Source organism: Setaria viridis, chromosome 8, assembly GCF_005286985.2.
Source record: "Setaria viridis chromosome 8, Setaria_viridis_v4.0, whole genome shotgun sequence".
Classification (NCBI taxonomy): Eukaryota; Viridiplantae; Streptophyta; class Magnoliopsida; order Poales; family Poaceae; genus Setaria; species Setaria viridis.
The window spans coordinates 17,477,995-17,504,593 of record NC_048270.2 but is presented as its reverse complement, the minus strand read 5'-3'; the positions used below and the strand labels follow the sequence as shown (position 1 = coordinate 17,504,593).

General features: G+C 43.0%; 1 protein-coding gene across 1 annotated transcript; it reads right to left on the bottom strand.

Moving 5' to 3' along the window:
* Positions 1-22,802: 22,802 nt before the first annotated feature.
* LOC140220233 (replication protein A 70 kDa DNA-binding subunit B-like) lies at positions 22,803-24,714 on the bottom strand. The gene is made up of 8 exons (XM_072290251.1): positions 24,571-24,714; positions 24,213-24,492; positions 24,002-24,098; positions 23,791-23,924; positions 23,609-23,690; positions 23,374-23,503; positions 23,138-23,292; positions 22,803-23,043 (listed from the first exon to the last, which is right to left on the bottom strand). Exons 1-8 carry the CDS (start codon positions 24,712-24,714, stop codon positions 22,803-22,805), a joined length of 1,263 nt encoding a protein of 420 aa, XP_072146352.1.
* Positions 24,715-26,599: the final 1,885 nt, after the last annotated feature.

Below are 26,599 nucleotides of genomic sequence, written 5' to 3'. Positions count from 1 at the left end.
GACCCAACGCGAGAAGTAGTTCTCTCTTTACACAACATGTACGCTTTGTCCATAGACCTGAGATTGTTGCATGTACTCAAGATGTGGATCGACTTACTTAGGGGCTATCAAATGCTACACCGTAACAGGGTAGTTAAAAAGGTAGCTTTCGGGTTTGTCAAGAAATATGCTGTGAGGCATGGTCAATCAAGATGGGATTTTTGCCCCTCTGTGATTGAGAGTGATATCTCTGGGCCCCTCGAGTGATCGGATCTGAAAATGCATGGCCATGCTACGTACGGTTAAGAGTTAACCTACAAAGGGATTCCGAATCACAGGATCGAGAAAGAGCAGTCAGCTTGGAGCTAGACTAAATATCGTGAGGCAAAGGGAATAGCATGTATATGACGTTGTGACGGTTCGTCTGATATGATCTTCGTGTGCGTATAGGAGTTAGCATGTCTTGCTAGAGGCTGCTACCAACTATTGGGCCGAGTAGGAGTACTCGGGCCATGTCTATACGTATCCCAACCCATAGGGTCAGACACTTATGGGGCTAGAAGCCCAATTCGGATGTGATCCTAGTTGGATCAGGTTTAGAAGTACTAATGGGCCTCGAACCCTGAGGCGCGTCAGGAACTTCTATAAATAAAGGGGTGGGGCACCCTAGGGTTTCATCCCTTTAGCCGAAACACATCTGCCGCGCCTTCCACGCCCTCGCCCTGGATCAACTTGCGAACCTAGTAGTCCGGCTTGTGACGCTTCCTCCTTACACGTGTGGATACCTTGGAGGTGTTGCGCCTGCAGCACTTGGACGAGCCGATGATGAGGCACGACGAGCCGCCGACGAGCCACGACGAGCCGACGATGAGCCACGGCACAAGAAGGATCTTGCTGCACGTGGACGAGCTACTGAGGAGCTGCTCGACATCGACGTGATCGACTACGTGTTCGACTACGCTGATCGACTTCGCTGCCCCGACGTGACTCTACATCTTCCGCACGAGTGCGTCGAGTGGTAATCCCGTGATCCATATATGGCAGTTTTCCTGGTTTACGCGGTAGAAAAATCTTGTTTTGCGCTAGCGTAGCCTACCTCGTATCCCTACATCCTCTCCCTCGATCGTCCATAGAGCTAGCGGGAATCGAAGTTTCCCCCAAGTTACAGAAACTTCACGCGCCGCTGTCTACCCCCAACGTGGCGACCCTACTCCCGGCCTCCCTCGTCTTCAACCAAGGGCTCAAACAGATCTTAGGTGAGCCACTGATCATCATGCTCTCATTTATCTTCAGCGTTCACTAAGTTTCCACGCACGTTCCCGGTGACGTCGTCGACGTTCGCCACCACCCCGTAGAACCTCCTGTACACCGCCCTTTCCCCATCAGTGACACCATAGGCAAGGTCCCTAACCTTGGGGCATGCCCTGCCGCCCCTCCCTCTACTCCCAAGCCACGCCATCCCCCTGTTCCCCGCCGACCGTGTGCATGAGCTGAGCCTTGCCTATGTTCCGTGCGTGATGTGTTCTGTCTAGAGGTTGAAGAAGCTCAAGGACCTGATTGCTTCGGAAATAGAAAGCCTAGGGGGTTTTGCATAAAATTGCGGAGTTATGTGCGAGGTGGAAAGTTTTCTAGGGATCTTTGCGTGATTAAACCTTAGATCTGGGGGCTAGTTTGCAAGTTGACCTCGGTTTTCTTTATTTCCTAGATCTAAAAAGGCTGAAACTTTGAAAAGGCATAGAAAAATGTAGAAGAATGCTAAAAATGCAAAACCAACTTTTTAGACTCCATGTGATGAGTAGTTTCATAGAAAAAATAATGTTGGCCATGTTAGTGTTACAAATATTTCTCTAGATTTTATTTAGTGTTTAAACCTTTAGATGCTTGATAAATCACATAAAAATGGGTAAAATAACAAAACCACCTCTGTTAGCTTTGTTACACTAAGATTGCGCTAAGAAAAATAGTTGTGTCCCTAGTTTAGATGTTTTACACACTGTTTTAGATTTAACTTTGAAATCCATGGTGAAATCTTACTTTTTACATAATAAGTAGAATATGTCAGAGAAAAATGTGAAACCACTTTTGTTAGATCATGGATGAAAAACACTCACTAGGAAAAATAAGGATCACTGAATGAAACTTGACGAAACATGCTTAAATTTTTGTGTAAGATTAAATGATGGAAAAATTTCAAGAACCTCTGTTGCACTAGTATAACGCACTATTAGAAATTCACAGAGCCAAACTCTCTGTGAAACTGGTGATAAATATAGTTAAGTGCAATGAACCATAGGATCTTAAGTTAATTTTAATTATTTTTGTAGAAGTTACCGAGCCCCAAGTTTTTACAGTAGCTTAGCATTGACATGGGTAAGTTTCTATTAACTTTTTAGTGCCATATCTCACTGTTTGCATGCGGGAACAAATTTGAAGGCTAAATACGGATTAAAACTAAATAAAAACAATTAAGCCAATAGAAAGGACAAAATGGTAAATACTAGAAGAGGTACAGAAAAATAGGATAACTTTCCGATCTAAGCTTGATCAACCCTAGGGTGGTACCATTTCTCTTTTTGGAAGTTAGTAATAACAAACCTAATATATGTGTACACAATCACAATCAAATACACCCCGAAATAAAACATGAAAGCACTGTCACTTGGTAAAGTAAGATAAGTTTAATGTTGTCTAAGTGTCTGTGGTCGTTGCCCTTGTTACGTTTGTTTAACTTGAAATACACCTTGCTCGCAAACTCGTGAAACTTGAAAATTGCATTTGCATCTCATGTTGAAGGGAACCTCGCAGACGGAATGTACGAGCTGACACCTGCTGAGGAGGAAGGATCTGCCGAGCTGCACCACACCAAGGCCGAGCAAGAGATTCCTGAAGCTTCCAACAACCCGCTTACTAACCTAGTCCAAGAAGGCAAGCTCCGGAGCATAATCCAGTTTTCTAAATTTATGCACTACTTATGATTACTTATGTTTGTGCATTTAAGTTCATAGGAGTTGCTTGAAACCTTAGTTGCATGATCCTAGGTACCTATGTGCTGAATACTAGTATGTTAAGACGAGTAGTTGTAATGCTAAATAGGGACTCGGTAAAAGTCGAGTGATTTCCTGTCACTTGCAAGTTATAGGAGTTGCTTGCCTACTCATACTGCAACCATAAGGATGATGGACAGGGTCGGGTACGGTTCTAATTTTCCTCGTCTGTCTAGTGGAAAACTGCTAAGGTCGAGATGTGTTAGAATAGTGGTCAAGTGTTTGAAAGTACTAATCTCATACCTAGTATGGGATGGGGAAGCCTAGTACCTGATTGAACAGGGACGTGGACATACTCCCCACTCTGTCTGGAACTGGGTTCCCATGGGGCCCATGTGGGTACAAGTGCAGCCACATTACAGCATCGTTCCGAGACCGTTGGGGCATTGTATCCAAGGGAAGTGGGACCTGGCCACGTGTCGGGGATTGATGGGGACGGTTGACAAGTGAAGTGGGCCCGGCGTGGTACGCAGATGTCGTGGGGTTAGGTTCACCTTGCAAGGTTTTAAAAAAACTCGATTTGAATCGTTTGCCTCTCACAGTTTGAGACTACTTGATTGCGCTTCTGCATTGAGTAAGAAGAGGAACAAATGATGATGAACAATACCGATGCTTGAATTAATTTGCTTGATCACATGTTGCTTAGAATAGGTGCTTACCTAGAATGGATAATTAACTAGAACCTAATGCTAAAACTTGAAAGTAAGGACTCACTTTAGATGCTTTTGGCAAAACAAACCCCTCAGCCAAAAAGCCTTATATGTCTAGAAGTTGGTGGAGTAGTTACCACCTGACGGTTAAGTCTTGCTGAGTATTAGTATACTCAGCCTTGCTTGTGGCTTATCTTTTCAGGTATTATGATAGATGTTGATGATTGTGCTGCTAGCTTGACTTGGACGACCCAGTTCCCTCCGGGTTGACGGTAAAGTGGGACCCATCCTCGGACGATGAGGATCGCAGTTATTGATATCATGGTTCGCTTTGCCAGGATATTTTGTATCGACGAGTAGCTTTCGCATGAACTTTTCCACTGTCAGAACACTTTGAAAACTATGTTTGTTTTTTGAACTTGTGTTGTAATAAATTAAAGTGAGACCTATGTTTAATTCATCTGGAATGTTGGGATCTCTGGACTCACCGTCGAGTGAGTATGCTTTAAGGTGATCCAAGTTAAGTGGTTTATCGGGTATAATCCGACAGACTACCGGGTTAACTTGATTAAAGTGTTAATTCGCATGTGAGGCGAAGTTAAGAGCATTTTAGCCAGGTTAATGTAACACCCAGTGTTAGTGACAACTTAATTAGGACATTAAGAGGTTAACGGTGAATTTGGATTAGAGAAAGGTAAATTGAGCCAAAAATCAAATTCGAGCCGAATTCGGCCAAATTTGCAATTTGGAGTTTCAAATTTGGATAAATTTGGCAAAACTATGAAGTTGAGACTTGAGAGTATTTAGAACTCAAGAGAGTGAAGCTTGGGATCTAATTCAAGTCATAAACCTCTCGGAAATATACTCGAAGAAGGAATCAACAAAGTTACTATTCTCCGTCCGAAAATATGCGAATCTGAAAAACATAATGAGTACCTGACTTTGCATTTGGTTTCTGCGTAATTTTTCATATAAGGGGGGCAAAGGTTTCTAAACAATATTGAGATATGGTCCTTAGAAAAGCAAAGTAAGATGTTGTGGGCCAGAGAAAGTGGAGAATTCACATTTATACTCAAGCCCAAAGATGGCAGGTTGGACTGATTTCAGCCAAGAAGACGCGAGAAATTCCTAAGTCTGAAAACAGCATTGATTAGCAATGTTTGGAGTCAATTTCAGGAAAATCCAGTGTAGAGGTTATATGGTTTCTTGTGCAAAATGGAATCTTTGTTAGATGTAGAACAAGGATAGGCAAGGTTCAAGCTGTAGGGAAGGAGTTTGACCAATTTAAATCGAGCTCAAAGTAGGGAAGAAGTCCCTGTGCTGGAACCTGACGAAACTCAATCGTCAAGGTTCAGTTACAGGAAATTGTGGCCAAACTTCGAGCTTCAGAAATCTCGGTCTTAGAGTAATTATCTCGGGTAAAGGCCAATCTATCAATTGAAGTTCTTGGATTACTCTACAAAATTACTTAAGGGATCATTGAGAGATTGGATTTGAAACTGGTCGATATGGAGGTCTGAATTATGGAGCAAAGAAGAAGAAGAAATAGGGGGAAACAAGGGAGCAGAGACGACAATGCCGTGCTGTCGCCGGCTCTTGCGCATGCCGGCCAGCGCGACGGCCACGGCCGCGCCACGCCACCTACCACGAGCCAAGCTGGACGTCATGCACGGTGAAAGATCGTAATGTTACTGCTCCCGCGCCTATCCGTTTCACCCTGCCGCTTTTCACCATCGAGAGCCGAGCTCGAGCAAACCAGCGCAGCCGCTGGCAAGCTCAACCGCGCCGCCGTCTCCCTTCACGGATCCGCCCGTCAGCAGCTTCAATAGCCCCGCCATGACGCCCTCAACCCAACCGAGGTTCATCTCCCCATCGGCAAGCCATTAATCACCGTCGTACCAGTCCGCCCACCGCCACCACCATCCTCCGGTGAGCTCTCTGTGCCATCCGTTTCTCTTTGATGTTTGGATGCTAGTCGCGTTGCTGGGTTGTATGGGAGCCGTAGGAGGAGGCCGAGGGCCGTGTTGTGCCGTCGCCGTGCAGGGCCACGGCCGGCAGCCGGCCAAGCCGCCCGCCGCCGTTGAGTGGCCATCTCCGGCCATCTCCCGGGGGGCTGCCGCCGCCAACGAGTACGCCGCGGCCTGGGGATGCCTCCCCGGCCCGGCCCCGTCGCCGGCGAGCTGCCAGCCGGCGAGCCCCCGCCGGCCTATTGTGCCTCTGTTCTTGGCCAGGGGAGGAAGAAGCCCCTGACCAAGGGGGCCGCTCGTCAGCTGCAAGAGGGGAAAGGAGGGAGAACAGGTGGGCCGAGTTTCAGCTTGGGAAGGAAGTGGGTCGTGAGGCCCAGCTGGAAGTGAAGAAAAAAGAAGAAGGGGGGGCTAGCGGGTGAAAGGAAGGTCATGGGCCGGATCAGCAGGCCGAGCGTCGGAGGGAGAAAAGGAAAAAGAAAGGTGGGCCGGCAGGTGGTTAAGGAGGAGGAAGTTGGGCCGTTGGCCTATGAGGAAGGTAGGCCGGTCGCGAGGAGGCCCGTTAAAGTTGGACGCTCATTGGGCCGGTTCAGCAGGCCCATGCGCCAGGGGAAGGCACCGGCCCAGCTGGCCCATGCGACGTAAAAGGAGGGGAGAGCTGGCGGGCCACTTTTCGGCCCAAGGAGAGGCACTGGCCGTGGGCCCTGCTCATCAGTAAAAAGAAGGGGAGGAGAGTAGGAGGCCGGGTGGGCCTTTTTGCCTGTAAAGACACCGGTTGGTGGGCCCTAGGTGGAAGTGGTGATGGGTAGAAGTGGGCTGGGTAAGAAAAGTTTTGAGCCGGGATTTTGGATAAACCTTAGGTTTTCCTTTTATAGATAAAGAGTTTAAAATTCGGTTTACACCATTTAATTCACAGGAAATTCTAGAAGTGCCCAAAATTAGTGAAACCAATTTTATTAGGATTGTTTTATTTTCCTTTATGCATTAAAATTCTTAAACCCTAGGAAAAACAATAAAAATTTAGGTATTTATTTAATGCCTTTTTGTTTAAGGTATTTAAATAAATGCTTAAACTTTATTAAATGTATAAAACTTGAATAATGCTTTATTATCCACAAATCCTTATTAAGTCATAGGAAATAAGTTTTGAGATTAGAAAATTATTATAATGCTTTTAAAAATAAAATAAGAGGTCTAAGGTAGGATTAGTAAAGGAAATAAAAATGGTGGGTTTAATCTTTTTGGGTATTTGTGTGTTGGCTTGCAACTTTATCATGATAAATTGTGTAGTCACTTGTTGGCTTGCAACTTTATCATGAAGGGAAGTTGTATAGTCTTGTATTCAAAAGTTTGCATCTCTAACTCCTGCATATACTAAATCGTAGACGTCGAAGTTCCTGAAGTGGGATTCGTGGAATTCAGCTGGAGATGGACAGCGTCCGCGAAATGTTGAAGTGCCTCTTTTACTAAAGGGGTTTTCCGAAGAACTAACATTTGTTGATCCCAGGCAAGCCTCGGTGCATTTATACCTATCTATTTTGGAGTTATTATTTCATGTGTCCAATTATTGGTTAATTTCTATATGAATGCATTAAGTCTAGGAGTTGATTGAAACCCATTCTTGTGCATGATCTTACCTTGTTTAAGGACATCTTTGCCACTTGTTCAAACAATTAGTAAGTAATCCCAAGTTTAGAAATGCTTAGATGCTTAAAGTAACTTGGTTACCGAACCTTAGGGTGAAATGTTGGGTCATACATGCTAATTATGGAAAGGTATCTTGGAAGTTTGAAAAGCAGACAGAAGCTAGAGATGTTAGTTCTGTCTACTAGATTAATTCGGTTAAGGCCCGATCGCTGTCTTAACCTTTGATCAAGTGATTGTCACCTGGTTTCTTACTGGGTATGGGACCAGTAAAGCCCGGTAGGTTAGTAGACTCGCTGATCGGGAATATTTCGTACCCGTGCTTGATGTGCTGGAGATTGGCAGGGGCGTAGACTGAAACTCACATGGAGATCAGGCCAGACGTGGGGTCCCATGTGGGGGTGCGTCCCTGGGTTCGGGTAGTCTTATTGCCAGTCCTTGGGTTTGCTAATCGAAAGGTCGTTACGTACGACCCGTACAGTCGTACATAGCTGGTGATCAGGGTGCTCTCCTGCAGGATGTAAATTGATCCGGATCGCCGCAATTCTCGGTTATGAATGCACTTGATCACTGTTAAGCATCGTAGCGTAATCTTGTGAATGCAATGTCTTTCAAAAATTAATATGTTGTATGACTTAATTTCCTACTGGTTGCAAAAGCATTTCTTTTTTTTTCGCTATCTAGACTGGTTAGGTAACAACTCAAATTGAATTAAAGGCCAAAGTTAAGGTTTCACTTTTAGTAAGCTCTTTTGGCAAAAGGTGAGTCAGCCAGTACACTAAGCAGCTACCATGCAGTTCCAAAAAAGCTATTATATTGGTTAGTCGGGTAAGTCTTGCTGAGTACCCCGTACTCAGGGTTATCCCTCGTTGTTGTTTCAGAGTCACAATAGGAGTCCGCCGAGGAGGAAGCCCCGAAGAACTAGGGTATTTTTACGAGTCTCGAAATACCCTAGAAATAAAACCTTAGATGTTACCTTTCACCTGGAATGGTTCATGTTTTAAATTCTTAGAACCACGCTAACCTGCACTATTAAGTTTGTTTCAAACTATGGTTGTAATAAATCGCACCTTCAGTATGTATATAAAAATGTAATGTTTGTTGATGCTATCCCATCGTGGAAGCGATCCTGATGTATGGCTATGGAACACACCATGGAGGTTTTCAAGGAGTTCTGTGAACAGAACCCTTGATGGACTACCAGACTTACACTGTTTTAAGTGCATTTGGGATAATTGTTGCTCTGACAGCAATTAGATGCACTTAAGCCAGTTTAAGTTGGGCGGTTCCGCCACAGCTAATTTGGGTGGTTCTGCCACAATTCCGTGCCACCTGTGAGGAAGAATCTCCGATCACACTTCTCCCGTTGTTCATTTTTTGCCTTCAATTCAACTGCCAAGTATATCCGGCACATAGGAGGCGCATAATAAATAAGTAAATATTTGATCATTTTCTATAAAATAAGCTAGCTAACAGGTCAGAAAATGAAGAGAAACATATTGACTTCATATATTATGTTCAAATAGGAGAGTAAAGAGACAGATAAAAATCACGTAGGGATATCCTTGCGCCTTTTCCAGCTGCCGCAGATTTGGGCATGTGGAGTAGGCATTATTTTTTCGTTTCTTTGGTCTAATTAAAAATGGATAACAAGACTTTTGAAAGGATGAATTACCTAGTGCACGTGTTCTAGGCTGGATGTGGAAGATTGGTGGGAACTAAGAAGCAAGTGTAGTGTGAAATTTAGTGTGAAACCTGCTTTATAAATAGGCATGGAAGATATGGCTACCTGCTATGGATAAGGGATGGCTCATGCATTGGCCGAGACATGCATGAGCTAGCAGGCAATGATGACAATTGTGGTGTATCACCTGTGATGTGGCACAACCACATTGTAGTGTTGATATACATGCATCGGCTTTCCTAGAGAAAATAGTATTGAAGATAAGCACCACACGTGCTGCTCCCATCCTTTATCTGAAGCCATGGTAGCTCAAGGACACATACTTCAAAGCTTATAAGAAGGGGCAGCCTGATGTGGGAATAGCAAGACTGCCTCAGCGCACGCTCTCATGCAATCAGGGAATCAGTAGAGGTATGTTTAATTATAGACACTGCATGTCTATATCTCCATGGTACTTGTGCTTAGTTGGTCATTTTTTAGTACTTATCTTTTTAGATGTAGGCGCAAACTGTAGCCACCATACCATCGTTTCCTTATTACCACATTTTGTTACCGAAATGTCCTTTTGTCTCATACTTAGTTTTGATCATTGTACTACATAAGCTATTTTTTTCTATTCCAGTGTACGGACTAATATGGCTCGAGTAACCTTGAGTTACCTGAAGATCCTATCACGAATTGTGGATCAACTTGGACTGAAGGCACCCAAAATAGCATATGAGAAAAGAGCTAACGGGACTTTCCATGCTATTATAGAAGTGCACCATGTTAGCTAGACATCTAGGGGATTTCGTGGCCCACAAGAATTTAAAGGGACTTCTTCAACTTCTACTAGAGCAGCTATTAGGAAAGCTGCTCGTGATGTTGTCCAACGTCTGGAGAAATCTAGGATCACCAAATCAATGACTTGGACGGAAGGATTTGGAGTTGTGGAAGAAAAGAGTCATGGAGATTGCAAAAGCATGCAAGGAAGTTGCTGAAGAAAGAGATGAGCTGGAGAGGGATTTCACGTTCCTGAAAAATAACCATGCTAGGTTTCTTATACAAAATGTTAAAATGAAAGAAAAAATGACAAGGTTGAAGAAAAAATATCTTGTATCATGACCACTAAAGAAGAAGTTGTTACTCTGATTGCTGAGAACAATGGTTTAAAGGCAGAAGTTAGAGATCTAAAGAAGCAGCTCTCAGAATCTAAGGCAGATGGAGGTATATAAGCACTTCCAGTTATGTGTAGTTTGTCAGGCATGGAGACAAAGAATAATGGCAATTAGTATTTCTATGTTGTAGATAGGCATGTATAGAGGCCTAGCCACTATTAATAAATGGATGTGGATTGACACTCCTTTGTAAAATTGTCTACACCTTGCAAAGGTGGATTCAATCTTTATGTGTATATATGGCAAGGTTCATAGCATGCCCAATTGAGATATACTATCATGGAGGGGATATGTAGGACTCTGTCCAACGTACATGTAACTGTTGTGCAGTAGTTGTTTAGAAAATAGGACATGGAACACATGCAACAATTTGGATCCCTAGGAATACTATCTCGACGATCATGTTTTACATGGCCCACTTCCTAATGTCAGCGAGCAAAGTCTTCTCATCAATACAGTTAGCATGGCTTGGCTTGGCATACTTGGCTCCTATAGCGTGTTCCGCTTTCATGTCCCACTTTCTCCCTTTATACTATTCCAGGGACATATACCATGCAATGAATAGGACACTATTTACTCATAGTAAAACTGAATAGTAGATGGAACATCCCATGCATTGCCCTAGCTACATTTATGTCCCACTGAACAAGTAAATGCTTTGCATGCACAACAAATGAATAGTGAACTGCTGGTCCACAAGAAGGAAAAATGGTACGTACCTAGCAGATAAGTGCAAGTGTAATGCAAATCCTTTCTCTTTCTTCTATCTTTCTTTTTGCTTGGTGATATTAGTAGACTTCTTACCTAAGTTTTGTCTACATCATGCAAACCAATAAATTCTTCGTTAGACCAAGAATCATCTCAAACCATTACAAACAGATCTTTCTGATAAGTTTGGTCTCTAGAACCTGCAACTTCTGAGAGTAAGTGAATTCCCTCCAAACCATTGTTTCCAAATATTTTTCTAATATACTGCATTCATACCGAATTCAAGCCATCCGTTACACATGTGATTTAGTGCACATCATCTAAAAGAATGTGATGTAGTGCCTAGAAGCTTTTTAGGAATCTCATAATAACTCTTTCTAGACTTATTGAAATAAGACAAGTCTTTTCGGCTAGAGTTGGGACCCCTAATATAACGTAATACCTCTAATTTGGGTCAGCAACAGCTACAAAATACATCATGTGCGAGGGGTTGTAACCATGGGTAATGAGATTCATGATTAACCACCAAGTGCTAATACGCATAAATGATACCTACCTCGAAGCACCATTCTAGTAGCAAAAGCAATTAAAAAGGTGTAAATGTAATGTAACACCTAGTATAGGAGCCAACCTTCTAGGGATTGGTGCAAAATCATGGCCTCGTAATTTGCTACTTATAACAACATGGCCTGACACGACTTCTACTGATCATGAACATTGAATGGTAGGAAGTGTAGGGATACAAGGTAGGCTACACTAGCGCAAATCAAAATTTCTACCGCGTAAAACCAGGAAGAACTGCCGTATAAGGATCACGGGATTACCACTCGACGCACTACTGGTGCGGAAGATGTAGATATGTGTCGATGCAGTGAAGACGATCACGTAGTCGTACGTAGTCGATCAACGTAGTCGTACGTAGTGGATCACGTCCAGCAGCTCCTCAGCAGCTCGTCCACGTGCAGCAAGATCGCCTCCGGTATCGCGGCTCGTCGTCGGCTCATCGTGGCTCGTCGGCGGCTCGTCGGCGGCTCGTCCAAGTGCTGCAGGCGCAACACCTCCAAGGTATCCACACGTGCAGGGAGGAAGCGTCGCAAGCCGGACTGCTAGATCTGCGAGTTGCAACAGGCGAGGGCGTGGGAGGCGCGGCAGGTGTGTTTCGCCAAAAGGTGTAAACCTAGGGTGCCCCCACCCCTCTATTTATAGAGGTTCCTAATGGGCCTCTGGATCCGAGGCCCATTAGTACTCCTAAACCTAATCCAACTCGGATCAGATCCGAATTGGGCTTCCAGCCCCTTAAGTGTGTGACCCTATGGGTTCGGATACGTATAGACATGGCCCGAGTACTCCTACTCGGCCCAATAGTCGGTAGCGGCCTCTAGCAAGACGTGCCAACTCCTATACGCATACGAAGATCATATCAGACGAACCATCACAACATAATATACATGCTATTCCCTTTGCCTCACGATATTTGGTCTAGCTTCAAGCCGACTGCTCTTTCTCGATCCTGTGATTCGGAATCCCTTTGTAGGTTAACTCTTAACCGTACGTAGCATGGCCATGTATTTTCGGATCCGATCACTCGAGGAGCCCAGAGATATCACCCTCAATCAGAGAGGGGCAGATCCCATCTTGACTGACCATGTCTCATAGCATGCTTCTTGACAAACCCGAAAACTACCTTTATAACTACCCTGTTACGGCGTAGCGTTTGATAGCCCCTAAGTAGGTCGATCCACATCTAGAATACATGCGACAGTCTCAGGTCTAAGGACAAAGCGTATATGTTGTTTAAAGAGAGAACTACTTCTTGTGTTGGGTCAGTCCTAGCACATGTCTCCACATGTGTCCACATTATTAGTTCAACATCTCCATGTCCATGACTTGTGAAACATAGTCATCAACTAATACATGTGCTAGTCTAATATTCATGTGTGTCCTCACATGAACTCCGACTAAGGACAACTTTAGAATAACCATACAAGTAAAGAGTTTCACATACAATTCACATAATTGCAAATCAATTCAAGTAGCCTTCAATGGATATTCAATGAACACAACATACAAATCATGGATACAAATGGAATATCATCATCTCTATGATTGCCTCTAGGGCATACCTCCAACAGTCTCCCACTCGCACTAGAGTCAATCTAGAAGATATCTAATACCCATAGCTCTTACATGCGCATCATGCTTAGCCTGCGGGAGTGGTTTTGTCAACAGATCAGAAATGTTCAGATCCGTGTGTATTTTGCATATCTTGATCTCACCCCGGTTAACGAAGTCTCGAATGAGATGAAATCGCCGCATTACGTGTTTGTTCTTCTGGTGGTTCCTTGGCTCCTTTGCTTGCGCAATTGCCCCATTGTTATCACAGTAGAGATTCAATGGGCTGGACGCATTCGGGAACACACCAAGCTCAATGAGGAAATTCCTTATCCAAACACCTTCCTTCGCGGCTTCCGAAGCCGCGATGTACTCGGCTTCTGTCGTAGAATCGGCCACTGTCTCCTGCTTGGAACTCTTCCAACTAACAGCACCACCATTCAGCGTGAACACAAATCCTGATTGTGACTTTGAATCATCTCTGTCGGTTTGGAAACTAGCATCGTTGTAACCTGTTACAACGAGCTCCTCCTCACCTCCATAGACGAGGAACATATCTTTAGTCCTTCTCAAGTACTTAAGAATGTTTTTCACCGCTGTCCAGTGACTCTCACCTGGATCAGATTGGTGTCTGCTTGCCATACTTAGCGCATATGAAACATCTGGGCGAGTACTTATCATTGCATACATGATAGATCCAATAGCCGAGGCATATGGCACTCTACTCATGCGATCCCGCTCATCAGCAGTCGAAGGACACTGAGTCTTGCTGAGATGCATGCCATGTGACATAGGCAAGAACCCTTTCTTTGCCTCTTCCATGCTGAACCGCTTCAACACTTTGTCAATGTAAGTATCTTGGCTTAAACCTATAAGCCTTCTCAATCTATCTCTATAGATCTTAATGCCCAGAATATATGCCGCTTCCCCTAAGTCCTTCATCGAAAAACTATTTTTCAATGAAGTCTTTACGGACTCAAGCATAGGAATGTTATTTCCAATCAGTAATATGTCATCCACATATAAGATTAGAAATACTACAGAGCTCCCACTAACCTTCTTGTAAACACAAGACTCTTCTTCGTTCTTGGTGAAGTCAAACCCTTTGACCACTTCATCAAAACGAATGTTCCAACTCCTAGATGCTTGCTTCAATCCATAAATGGATCTCTGAAGCTTGCATACCTTTCCAGCATTTTTCGGATCGACAAAACCCTCGGGCTGTATCATATACACGTCCTCAGCTAGGTTTCCATTCAGGAAAGCTGTCTTGACATCCATCTGCCACATCTCATAATCGAAATATCCAGCTATAGCTAGAATAATCCGAATGGACTTAAGCATCACTACGGGCGAGAAGGTCTCGTCGTAGTCAACTCCTTGAACTTGTCAAAAACCTTTTGCGACAAGTCGTGCTTTATAGATGTGAACATTTCCATCCATGTCCTTTTTCTTCTTATAGATCCACTTGCACTCTATGGCTTTAACACCATCAGGCGGGTCAACCAAGTTCCAAACTTGATTGTCTCCCATGGACTCTATTTCGGATTGCATGGCACTCTGCCATTTTTTGGAGTCTGGGTCCATCATTGCTTCTGCATATGTCGCAGGCTCATCATTGTCCAACAATAATATTTCCCGCATTTCGCGGAGCCTTGCCGACCTTCGTGGTTGTGGCGGTGCTTCTCTTGCCATGGGTATCTCAACTTGTTCTGCTACGTTAGCATCACTCATTGATTCTTGCCCGATCGGCTCATCTTGAACTTCTTCAAGATGCACTGTCTTTCCACTCTTTTCTCCTTTGAGAAACTCTTTCTCTAGGAAAACCCCGTTCCGAGCGACAAACACTTTGCCTTCTGATCGGTTGTAGAAATAATATCCCAAAGTTTCCTTTGGATATCCCACGAAAATGCACTTATCCGACTTGGGTGTGATGTTGTCCGAGTGAAGTCGCTTGACAAACACTTCACATCCCCAAATCTTTAGAAAAGACAAACTAGGAACCTTTCCAGTCCATATCTCATATGGTGTCTTAACTACGGATTTAGATGGTACCCTATTAAGTGTGAAAGCTGCTGTTTCTAGAGCGTATCCCCAAAATGACAATGGTAGGTCCGACTGGCTCATCATTGATCGAACCATGTCTAACAAAGTTCGATTACGTCGCTCGGACACACCGTTTCTCTGAGGTGTTCCAGGCGGCGTAAGTTGTGGAACAATTCCGCAACTCTTTAGATGATTGCTAAACTCGTGGCTCAAATACTCGCCTCCACGATCAGATCGTAAGGCCTTAATTTTCTTGCCATGCTGATTTTCAACTTCATTCTGAAATTCCTTGAACTTTTCAAAGGTTTCAGACTTGTGCCTCATCAAGTAGACATAGCCATATCTACTAAAATCATCAGTGAAAGTTATAAAGTATTGGAATCCTCCTCTAGCCGTCGTGCTCATTGGTCCGCATACATCACTATGTACGAGTTCCAACAAGTCTACTGCTCTCTCAGGAAATCCTGTGAAAGGCATCTTGGTCATCTTGCCTAGCAAGCAAGCCTCGCATGTCTCGTATGATTCAAAATCAAACGACGTTAGAAGTCCATCAGAATGGAGCTTCTTCATGCGCTTTTCACTTATATGACCCAAACGACAATGCCACAAGTAGGTAGGACTCAAATCATTAGGCCGAGGCCTTTTAGCACTTACATTACAGACAGGTGAACCATCAAGATTTAAAACAAATAATCCATTCACAATGGGTGCAAAAGCCATAAACATATTATTCTTAGAGATCACACAACCATTGTTTTCACTCGCAAATGAATAACCATCCTTCATCAAGCATGAAGGAGATAAAATGTTTCGACTTAAACTAGGAACAAAATAACAATTATTGAACTCCATAATAAATCTTGACGGGAGGTGGAGTTGCATCATCCCGACGGTCAAAGCAGCAACTCTTGCATTATTGCCCACACGGAAATCAACTTCTCCTCTTTCAACGCTTCTACTTCTTATCATTCCCTGCATCGAATTGCAAATATGAGCAACCGATCCGGTATCAAATACCCAAGAATTAATAATTGTATCAGCGAGAAATATGTTGTCTATAACATTAACAACAAGCGTACCTGAGGTAGAAGTACTCTTACTTCCGCCGTTCTTCAACGAAGCTAGGTACTGCTTGCAGTTTCTCTTCCAGTGACCAAGTTCATGACAGTAAAAGCACTCTTTATCTGGAGCAGGTTCAGCTTTAGCCTTGGGCGCTGGGTTTGGCTTGGACACTCCAGCCTTGCCCTTCTTCTTCCAAGAATTGCCCTTCTTCTTAAAGGTAGGCTTGTTCTGTACAGCCATCACATGGCTGGTACTAGCGCTTTTCTTAATGTCTACCTCTGCTGTCTTGAGCATACCACACAGTTCATTCAGACCCTTCTCCGTCCCATGCATATGGTAGTTCGAGATGAAGTTCCCATAGCTAGGTGGAAGAGATGAAAGAATGAAGTCAGTGGCCAACTCTTTGCCCATTGGGAAGCCTAGCTTCTCCAATCGCTGAGTGTAACCAACCATCTTGATTACATGTGGTCCTACTGCTGCGCCTTCTGCTAACTTGCACTCCAAAAAGGCTTTGGACACATTGAACCTTTCGGTCCTAGCCTGTGTCTGGAACATGTCCTTGAGCGCCACGATCATATCGTGTGCCTCATGATTTGTTTCGAACTGCATCTGCAGCTCGGGTTCCATGCAAGCAAGCATAAGGCAGCTTACCTCAAGATTAGCATCAAATGCCTTCTTGTAAGCAGCCTTAACGTCAGCAGATGCATCATCAGCAGGTACTGGTGGTAGTGGGGTGTCTAGAACATCTTCCTTTTTCTCAGCCCTGAGAACAATTCTCAGGTTACGGATCCAATCCGAGTAGTTTGTTCCATTCAACTTGTCCTTCTCAAGGACCGAACGCAAAGCAAACGATGCGGTGGTGTTGCTAGGTGCCATTTAATCTACAACAAAAGTAATGCAAAATACACTAAGACAAACGTATCCATGATAGAGCAAATTACATTAAACTATTTTAACAGAATCTACTCCCACTAAAATCAATATCCCTCTATTGAAACTTAGTGATTCAGGATCCACAACTAACAAGTCTACTAGTGAGCTTTAGCATCACCGCTAGCAAACGAGGTAGATCGGTAAGCAACTTTTGCTAATCATATCACATATGACTCCTATTGTTGGGTGACATCTCTATGTCTCGGCGCCCAACCTTTATACCCCAAGGTCCTTAACCGTTAAGATAACCTTGTTAAGCAAACCAACCCTTATGCGTGTAAGTGTCCGACACAAACCCGTCTAGTCAAGGAAAACTAGTGGCACCCTAATTTCATAGACCCACCACTAATTGTACAAGACATGGGATGGTGCAAGTTTTAGTTGGGAGGGCATACTAACTTAAAATTTGCGAGGGATCGTTCTACTTCTAACATCACAGCATGCAGAAAGTAAACCATAAACAGAATAGCATTCACACAGCTTGTGACACAGTATGGCCCGTTTTCATATGGTGATCTCCATCTCCATAGAACCTGTTCACCATGGTGATCTCCATCTCCATGTTCCATGTGCGCCATCCTCCTGGTGATGAGTCCTCCAAGAACTAGAGCATGCTATTACGCCTAATAGCTAGTAAAGAATCTAGTAATGAAGATTACATAGTTGCTCGGATTATCACGGATTGGTACGCAGACCATTAAATACAATAAAGTGACAACACATATGGCTCCTGCCGTGTTGCCGTACGCGTGACACGCAGGTCACGAATGAGTTACACACATGCATCACATACACAAGGGGGCCATACTGATCACAAGATACATACATACATCCTGCAAAACAGAGTTAGGCGTCCTAACGTTCCAAACTTCGGAGGCCTGAAACTCCATCTTCCAAGCTGAATTTGGGAAATCTAATTTCGCCGAAAACGGCAAAGCGGTTGAAATTCATGTGTAACTTTTTCTGTAGATCAATTTTCGTATAAAATTCGCCCCGATCCGAGATCGTACCGAAAAGTTACGGCTGATTTACCGAAGCATACGCATACGGCAAAAATCCCGACCCCGGCAGTAGATCTCATCTACCATTGAACATCTAATGCTTCTGGCGTATGACCCTGGGTTTCAATTCGACCAATCATATTGATCTTCACTCACTGCAACTGGATTTACGTGTATCACTTAACTCCGATGGCGGAAACCGACCGGTAGGAGTATGTCGTTACACTACCATTGCAGCAAGGGCACGAAACCAGGACATAGATCAAACAGAAAACTCGCATATCTCCATATGCTCACATCCCGAATCCAAAACTAAGCAGCTACGGCTCTGATACCACTGTAGGGATACGAGGTAGGCTACACTAGCGCAAATCAAAATTTCTACCGCGTAAAACCAGGAAGAACTGCCGTATAAGGATCACGGGATTACCACTCGACGCACTACTGGTGCGGAAGATGTAGATATGCGTCGATGCAGTGAAGACGATCACGTAGTCGTACGTAGTCGATCAACGTAGTCGTACGTAGTGGATCACGTCCAGCAGCTCCTCAGCAGCTCGTCCACGTGCAGCAAGATCGCCTCCGGTACCGCGGCTCGTCGTCGGCTCGTCGTGGCTCGTCGGCGGCTCGTCGGCGGCTCGTCCAAGTGCTGCAGGCGCAACACCTCCAAGGTATCCACACGTGCAGGGAGGAAGCGTCGCAAGCCGGACTGCTAGATCCGCGAGTTGCAACAGGCGAGGGCGTGGGAGGCGCGGCAGGTGTGTTTCGCCAAAAGGTGTAAACCCTAGGGCGCCCCCACCCCTCTATTTATAGAGGTTCCTGATGGGCCTCTGGATCCGAGGCCCATTAGTACTCCTAAACCTAATCCAACTCGGATCAGATCCGAATTGGGCTTCCAGCCCCTTAAGTGTGTGACCCTATGGGTTCGGATACGTATAGACATGGCCCGAGTACTCCTACTCGGCCCAATAGTCGGTAGCGGCCTGTAGCAAGACGTGCCAACTCCTATACGCATACGAAGATCATATCAGATGAACCATCACAACATAATATACATGCTATTCCCTTTGCCTCACGATATTTGGTCTAGCTTCAAGCCGACCGCTCTTTCTCGATCCTGTGATTCGGAATCTCTTTGTAGGTTAACTCTTAACCGTACGTAGCATGGCTATGCATTTTCGGATCCGATCACTCAAGGGGCCCAGAGATATCACTCTCAATCAGAGAGGGGCAAATCCCATCTTGACTGACCATGTCTCATAGCATGCTTCTTGACAAACCCGAAAACTACCTTTATAACTACCCTGTTACGGCGTAGCGTTTGATAGCCCCTAAGTAGGTCGATCCACATCTAGAATACATGCGACAGTCTCAGGTCTAAGGACAAAGCGTATATGTTGTTTAAAGAGAGAACTACTTCTTGTGTTGGGTCAGTCCTAGCACATGTGTCCACATTATTAGTTCAACATCTCCATGTCCATGACTTGTGAAACATAGTCATCAACTAATACATGTGCTAGTCTAATATTCATGTGTGTCCTCACATGAACTCCGACTAAGGACAACTTTAGAATAACCATACAAGTAAAGAGTTTCACATACAATTCACATAATTGCAAATCAATTCAAGTAGCCTTCAATGGATATTCAATGAACACAACATACAAATCATGGATACAAATGGAATATCATCATCTCTATGATTGCCTCTAGGGCATACCTCCAACAGGAAGATGTTACCTTAGTTAATGCCCTTACAACTGTAGTAAAATAGTTTGGGCTGGGAACTTGAGCAACCAGAGGGCAGGAGCTGTAGTTTTGACTATGTAAAGGAGCCCTCCTTCCACCTATATATAAGGCGCTGGAGGTAAAACACCTTAGAGCCACAAAAATTGCAAGGATGGATAGCGGACGGAAGGAAGAAGAACAACCTAATTACGCTAGATGGATGAACCCTTCAGCAACATCAACAAATCAGCATGGAGGTAACCCACACCACCTAATTTTTTCTCAATTCATCTGGCTAGGGCCCAGCAAAGATCGTGAAGCTAGAGTAAACTCACTAAGGAGATGTGCAATTGCATCAACTTTGGGCCCTATGGAAACCACTCCAGAAGTTGCCGAAGGAATACTACGTGAGGTCTATAATTTTGAGTATCCTTGGAAAGCAGTTCCACTAGGAAGTAGAACTTATCTTATTGAGTTCCCATCCATAAGCATTCTAGAGAAGGTCGTGATTTGTCAAGTATTATTTGGTTCCAACAATGCACTGGTAGTAAGGAAATGGCAGGAGAATATAGGAGCATATGGAACACTGCAAAGGTTTTGGGTGAGTCTTAGAGGATTGCCTAGAGAATGCTGGGTTTGGGATGATGTAAAGGGTATTCTTGACCACTTTTGTATGCTAGAAAAGATTGAGTGTGGTGAAGCTACAAAGGACAGCCGTGATTATGTGAGAGCATTAGTTGGTGTTGCTGGGCCTGAGTATTTTCCAATTTTTGTTAGAGCTTCCATCAACAATAAGCTTCACAATGTGTATATTCATGATGAAATTGGACAAAGTGTGAATCTTTCAGAATTAGAGGTAAAGCAGTACGTTAATCCTGCATTCACACCTGGATTAGCAGTACCATCAGAGAACAGATGGAGGGAGGTTTGTTTGAAGAGAGGATATGTTGTGCATAATGATAGTGGGGAGTTTGCTAGTAGGGCAATCCAATCCATGTCCTTCACTAGGCCTTATGTTCCAAACAACCTAGAGAGTTACTCCAAGAAAATTGGTCCCTCGGGCCTCTCACGAGAAGGATATGGCAAGGAGGAGATGAACTCTACATGGAGCATGATGAGTTTGATTCGCAAAAGGAACAATGAAGCAAACCAAGGTACTACATTGCATCTTAGAACACAGTTCCATTGCTCTGCCGATGTTACATTATCTATTAAGCCATCATATGATACAAGTACAACATTTAGTAATGTCAAATGCCAATTGACAGAGTTTGAAGGACCTGCACAAGGGAGCACAAGGGGAGGGGCCAAAAGGTACATTATCCAACAGAGAATACTAAAGAACATCCTGTGGGAATAATTATTTTATGAAATTTTTAATACATAGTAACATTCGAAACTTATGCACCATGGTTATATATTTAATTTTACATGCACAATTGGGTCTTCATTCCGTGCCTGGCAATTTCTATGCCATCAAGATATACATAGCATTCACTTATATATATATATATATATATATATAGTATAATAAGTTGGTCTAAAGAGGTATATGTTATGTGAGGGTTGTAGTTGCTTACGTAGGCTATTTGGATTGCAGGAGACCATTAGAACTTTTTCCAGATGATTTCTGGACAAGCACTGATGCAGGACAAGCTGTGGTGGCTATGGAAAATGATATTGACAGCACTGATGCAGGACAAGCTGGGATGGCCAAGGAAAATGATTTGACAGCACTGGTGTCAATGAGAATGCTATGGGCGACAAGATAGGGTCGTTAGGGGAGCTCTAGAAGCATATAATGTGGTGTTATAAATTCATGTACTCTATGTAATCTCGTCTAGCCTAGTAGCGAATTAAGAGGGCATTGTCTGTTAATCATGGAGGCACATTTCGACGAATTATATATATCTCGAGCCATGATGTATTTAGAACTGTGTGTTTTATTGTGTGAACCTAACTGCAAGGAATGGGAAACTTGTTTATTAAATCCCTTGTAATTGGATCCTATTGTTGTCCTTCTATTTTTGGACCATAATGTTAGACATAACTCTAAAGCAGGTAGCTTCAAGTACTGATTCCTATAATATATAGGTCGGTACAAAATTTAAAAGCAATTTCATATAGAAATCATATGAAATAGTGGTACCACTTATGGTTTTAGTATGGAAGAATGTTGATGAGACTGGTAATAATGCAGCTCTAGGAAGTAGAAACATTACAAAAGATGAGGTGTTTTTAACAGAATATAATAAAATACTTACTCAAACTTACTTTACACATAAAGTGGGAATTAATCACTAATAAACCAATACAACAATTACAAAATGGCCTTGGGAACTGTTTGTCTATGACTAGCTTTGTACCTAGGTGACAACAAATGGCCAATCCAACCAACAGACAATAGGCCTACTACAAGCAATTTACTGAAGTAGATTCGTACATAACTAATGCCACAACCTAAACATTTAGTTGATAGAATGGACTTCTCGGTACAAATAATTCAGTTCCATGACACAATTGACAAGGCAGAATGCCAGCCATGGACCATTTATTTAATGAAAAGCACAGTTGGAGTAGATAATAGTTGGCAGCGGTGAAGATCATAGAGGTGCCGCTAGCTTCACTCTTCACTATAGCTTGAAAGTTTTGATGGTCATTAGATTGTTGATGCATTAATTCCCTGCCAGCATTAGAAACTTAAATCACCTTGCCTTCTCTTTCTTCAAAGAAATCAATTCCTTGCAAGCAGATCTTGCACGCTTGCCCAATACATTCCTGAATGGTAAAGATCAAATTAGCATGCTCCTAAACCCGGATCTTTATTTTCAAAGCATAACATTGAGGTGGCGGGGGTTGCATACCCATGCTGCTCATGACCACCAACAGAAACCTCTTTCCCCTTTGTTGATGAATTTTTTGCAGGAGTGGAGGTATGACTGTCACGAGGTGGAGTGCTTTCTCCTCTAGGATCAACGGGATTCTCACTTAGTTGGAGAGCCATCCCTTGGTTCTTTATAAGTAGTACTTGAATGTTCAGTGCTAGCCGTGACGGCAGTATCCTTCTTAGGATTATCCTGGAGAGCGACATTAGCACCACCCTTCTAAACACAGCTGTTCAGTCCTATATGTTTGTTCACTAATTACCTGAAAAACATAGCTGCGACCAACAAGAGCACGAAGAGCTCCAAGCAGTAAGATTTGATTGGACGAACTTTCTTCCACAAGTTTAGCGGCAGTCCGCCGCTCAACCTGCTCAGCTACGCCCCCAAACATAAATATTTTTGCACGGCTAGTGGCATCCTCAATCACTACATTTAGCTTGTAGCTATGCATATAAAGGAAAACACATTGAGAAAACAACATTTATCACAAATGAAACGGCTAGCTGGAGGCAGCACCAAGAGAAATAAATAATTTTACCTGGAACGACCACCGGCTCTGTTTCATTACAGTTGGTACATGCAAAACCTTGGAGGGTTTGCTTTAAACCCTTTTTGCATATACTGCAGCCTTTATACCACCAACCATTTGTGACATCAATTTCCTTTATAGTTGTGTGGCATGTAAAGAGTACATCCTAATGCAGGGTATGGAAGGCAGAGTAGTTATTAAGCTGAAGGCACTGTGTTTAAATCTATACAAAGGGAGCAGGAAATACATTACTGTCATGGGGATTTAAGAACAAAAGCTCGGAAACAGTCTTTCTATTAGCATTTTCCTCGTCGACATCACCTACTGTAGCATCAACATCCCCTGGTAGGAGAACTTCAGAGCCTCTTCCTTGTAGACTGTGATCGAGGAAATACATGAAGGCAACAAAAGATTCAAACAAACCTGTACATGGTATTTTCTCAAAGAAAAAGAAAGGGAGTAGACAGGATATCAATATATACCTAGCACGGAAGGCATTAACCTCAGGAATGTCAATGTTTATATACCATTTTGTTGCAGCATTACTCAAGCAGTTGGGAGCGCCTAATGTTTTTAAAAAAATAGATGAATAGATCAGAACTATAGGCTCAATTTAGACCTCAGGAGCAATGGCTATGCTAGCACATTTCAAATTAGTACCCACCTTGGTATAGCCTTACTTGCATCCTAGCAAAAATGATCACAACTGGCTCATCGTTCCCTGTAGTTTCTATAAGCACCTCATCCTCAAAAGGTGTTGCATACTCACCCCATAAAGTTACTGATAAAACCCTGTCACTGAAAAATCATGAGCACAACTTATTGTAATAATCTATTTGCAAAAATAACCATGAAAAAATAGTAGAAACCAAGACCTTAAGTCAGGTAGCTCCACTTCCCACCTTACAGATGGGCCATTCAAACTGCTAGAATGCACAACTAGGTGTACGACTGCAAGCTGCCCAATGATATCTGTTGGAAAGTTAAATTGTTAATTATATTATTTTATTATATACTACCATATGGCTTCACTGATTAAACATTCAAGTTGCACAAGTTACTTTGCAAAATGAGGATGGTGCATACCTACTAAACCTTGTCCATGCCTTGCTCTACTATGATCGAGATCATCAAAGTCCACAAAACTAAAAACGTACCGGGGAAGACTAGCCGACACCTCAGCATGTATTTCTTCAATAATGGTCCACGGCGTGAGAAAGATAGTATATGTACTGGGTATAGCTTTGAATTTTCTTTCTTGCTTACTGACTTGGAAATTTCTTACACAATAGCAATGTCCCTCCACTATAGACTTTGAAAATTTTTTAAGGGCTTTATCAATAATGGAAGCCATAATTCCTTGGCCCTGCATAATAACGATGGGAGTAAAGATGACAAGGCTTGCTGCATCTAGAAAACAAAATAGATGTGTTATGTGATGTACCTCTTCATCAACAACGACAAGTTCCATGGAGGCAAAGTCTCTCCCCTTAGAAGTCCTAGATACCTGCCACATCCTAGCTACTCTAACCTTGACACACCAATTATGCCTGGCTGGGTTAATCTGTGATAACAAGCTGTACTCCATCTGCAATCTGTTTCACCACGGAAGAAATGAATGAGAAAGCAAATTTAAGTACACCTAAACTTAGCCGAGCATATGGCAACATAAGATTTCTAATCAAAATAACTCTATAATGCATGCAACATTCGGATAGGCATAAAACATGTACAGAAAGATGATTAGAGAGATGCATGGAGTTGAAAATTACCACAGGGGCTGCAGAATCTCCTTGTAGACAATGTTTAGGGTGGCACAACAACCTTGATTTGTATCATCATGCATTAAAACTTTAAGCCCATTTCTAGATGTTACGCGTGATATAGCAACATAGAGTTGTCCATGACTAAAAACTGGGCGTGGCAGGTATAGACCAACATTCCTCAAGGTTTGTCCTTGGCTCTTATTTATGGTCATTGCATAACAAAGGCGAATTGGAAACTGTCCTTGGCTCTTATTTATGGTCCTTGCATAACAAAGGCAAATTGGAAACTGTCGCCTACTAAGAACGAAAGGCCATTTAGTACTTGATACGTGCAAGGCAATCCGAGGAAGAAGGACTTTATCGCCAATGTGTGATCCAGTTATTATTTGAGCCTCTGAAATCTGATCACCTAATTGTGTTATGATAAGACATGTACCATTGCAAAGACCAGCACTTTGATTCAGGTTGCGTAAAAGCATCACAGGTGAACCAATCTTGACCACAAGTTTATGAGGAGGAATACCTTTAAATTGTAGAGAATTTAGGAATTTAACTGGATAAAGCAAATCCAAATTACCATGTTCCTTTGAGGACTCAACCAAGGTATCTGAGCTAAGATATACCTTTTCATGACCTGGGATTAAGGAAAGGACATGGCTATTAATTTCATCAATTGTGCCATTTTTTGGAGTGATGATAGCCCTTTCCCTCAAATAGGTTGGATCAGAGTATGATGTCTCTAAGCTTGGGTAAGTAGATCTTATTATATCATCAATGGCTGAATCTAACCTTGGAATTAAGATGTCATGTGGTATCTCAACAAACTCAGAGTCCCCATCATCACTATGTGCACCACCTTTTGCAGTGCCATCTCCAATACTCAACACCCAGTCATTAAATTCTTTCACCTATTCAGTAGGTAAACCACTATCTGCCATGGCAAGCAGGCGCATGTTTATTGTAAGCCTTAGGACCTTAACATGCTTCCAGATGTAGGAGTTAGTTATGGATGCGTCTATCGTATCTAATCTACTCCCAGCCTCAACCACAGGTAATACTTGGCGAAAATCTCCACCAAGCAACAAGTTTTCCCACCAAAAACCTTGTGAAAACTAGAAGTCTACTATACCAAGAATGTCACGCATATTGCGGTCTAATGATTCAAAACAATGGCGGTGAGTCATTGGGGTCTCATCCTAGATTATTAGAGATCACTGCATTATTAAATCAGCAAGGCATGACCCCCTTTTATTTCACAAACTGATGACTCATCAATAACTACAGGAATTTTAAATCGTGAGTGTGTAGTACGCCCTCTAGGGAGCAGGAGTGCAGCAACCCCGGAAGAGGCTACTGCAAGAACAATATGTTTCTTAGACCGTAGGTGTGAAATAATTGCATTTCAAAGAAATGTTTCCCAGTGCCACCATAGCCATATACAAAAAAGCATTGGCGAGCCTTTTCATAAACAGATTGTATGACACGATCATATATATGTTTCTGTTCAGAATTTAACTGGTTCACAAGGTTATCATGCACAAGAAGAACTTCTGCGGAATCATAAGCCAATTCCTCAGCTAGCAGCCTATTTTTCACCTTGTTAAAAAGATTAAGATCAGGCTTTGGTAAACCATAGTCAGTCATTGACGCACCATTCTTACTAAATAAATTATCAAGCTCTACCAAGACATGGTCTTTTAGATGCTG